Source organism: Aplysia californica, unplaced genomic scaffold (genome assembly GCF_000002075.1).
Source record: "Aplysia californica isolate F4 #8 unplaced genomic scaffold, AplCal3.0 scaffold00016, whole genome shotgun sequence".
NCBI lineage: Eukaryota > Metazoa > Mollusca > Gastropoda > Aplysiida > Aplysiidae > Aplysia > Aplysia californica.
The window spans coordinates 2,807,507-2,809,464 of record NW_004797286.1 but is presented as its reverse complement, the minus strand read 5'-3'; the positions used below and the strand labels follow the sequence as shown (position 1 = coordinate 2,809,464).

At 51.9% G+C, this 1,958-nt stretch overlaps 1 protein-coding gene across 1 annotated transcript in view; it reads left to right on the top strand.

Moving 5' to 3' along the window:
- The window catches only part of LOC106012576, a gene marked incomplete in the record, with an annotated part of 17,966 nt that extends 16,768 nt beyond the window's left edge, over positions 1 to 1,198 (top strand). The window contains 1 exon segment of the mRNA XM_013085923.2: positions 150 to 1,198. Coding sequence (XP_012941377.1) covers positions 150 to 1,140 — 991 coding nt within the window.
- Positions 1,199 to 1,958: the final 760 nt, after the last annotated feature.

Below are 1,958 nucleotides of genomic sequence, written 5' to 3'. Positions count from 1 at the left end.
GGGGAGGGTTACAGTGTTCACTGTTATGTTCTGTGCCAGAATACGCCTCTATGTATTCACCCAAACGTGAAGAAATGCCTGGGAAATGTTTCTATACAGCAAAGTTCCCCGTGGTTTTTTAAGATCTGATTTTCTGTGTTTGCTTGCAGCTTTGACTTCCCGCTGTTGATTGCCGAGCTGCTGAAGGCCCACCAGGAGGTTCCTGGCGATGTGTTGTGTGTCGACAGTCTCGAGGCGTTCCGTGCGCTAGACGGCCTGCCGCCCGTGCCAGATCACGTGTTGGAGAAACGGCAACGGGAGAAACTAGCGCTGTCGTCCAGAGTCACAGAAACAGGTCACGGTGACGGAGTCAAACACCGTGCTAAAAATAGTTTGTCACTGGAGGCTGCAGAGGGTGGTGACGTAGTGACGACAGCGGAGAGTGGTGGTGTGAGCCTCAACAGCGACAGCGACCGCCCAAAAGGGGAAGACAGTGGTGATGAGCCGCCTCTGAAACGATCACGGCTGGACGGGGGGGAGGAGGTCAGCGTGTCTTCAGACGGTCCGGTGTTGTGTGGTGACCCAGGGCGGGGGGGCTGGCACCGCGGGGAGCACACGCCCGTACGGAAACTGTCGGCCCCGCATCCAGATAGACCGGAGGCATGTCGCGGCCCTGGGGTCAGAGGAATTCTGGGGAGTGAGACGAGACGACAGCTGTTTCCTGCAACAGTCGCGGCCACCGATGGGGAGGGAAGCAGCGAGAGAACGGACCATGTGTCCCAGAATGCCGCAGCTGTGACTGACCGCGCGGACAGACGGGAATCACACGGTGGGCGGTTGGGGGGTGGGCAGGGAAGTGATGAACATGAGGAGAAGAATGTAAGGAAGGAGTCAGGTGAGGGAACAGCAGCCAATGTTGGTGGGGCGGGGAGTGGGTTGCGGGACAGCCCTGAGCACAAGGTGGGCACGGCAGAAACGAAAGTGTCCTACAAGCTAGTGGAAGTCTACGCGAGGATGTTTGGCCAGGTACCCGATGTGTCGCACACTGCGGAGGACGACTGTGTCACCATGCTCAGGATTGCACAGGTCCTGTCCACACCGTTTGTCCACTGGTGCAACCGTAACGCGGTCCGACTTACCTCTGTGGAGGCCATGTACTGATTGCTGTGTCATGTATGTGTCATGTAGTGACTGGTGTGTCATGTACTGACTGCTGTGTTGTGTATGTGTCATGTACTGACTGCTGTGTAATGTATGTGTCATGAACTGACTGCTGTGTCATGTATGGTGTGTCATGTAGTGACTGATGTGTCATGTTTGGTGTGCCATGTACTGACTGCTGTGTCATGTATGGTGTGTCATGTACTGACTGCTGTTTCATGTATGTACCATGTATGTGTCATGAACTGACTGCTGTGTCATGTGTGTGACATGTAGTGACTGGTGTGTCATGAACTGACTCCTGCGTCATGTATATGTCTTATATGGTGTGTCATGTAGTGACTGCTATGTCAAGTATGTGTCATGTATGGTGTGTCATGTAGTGACTGCTGTGTCATGTATGTGCCATGTATGTGTCATGTACTGACTGCTGTTTCATGTATGTGTCATGTATGTGCCATGTATGTGCCATGTACTGACTGCTGTGTCATGTATGTGCCATGTACTGACTGCTGTGTCATGTATGTGCCATGTATGTGTCATGTACTGACTGTTGTGTCATGTATGTGTCATGTACTGACTGCTGTGTCATGTATGTGTCATGTACTGACTGCTGTGTCATGTATGTGTCATGTACTGACTGCTGTGTCATGTATGTGTCATGTACTGACTGCTGTGTCATGTATGTGTCATGTACTGACTGCTGTGCCATGTATGTGTCATGTAATGACTGCTGTGTAATGTATGTGTCATGTAGTGACTGGTGTGTCATGTATGTGTCATGTACTGACTGCTGTGTCATGTATGTGTCATGTACT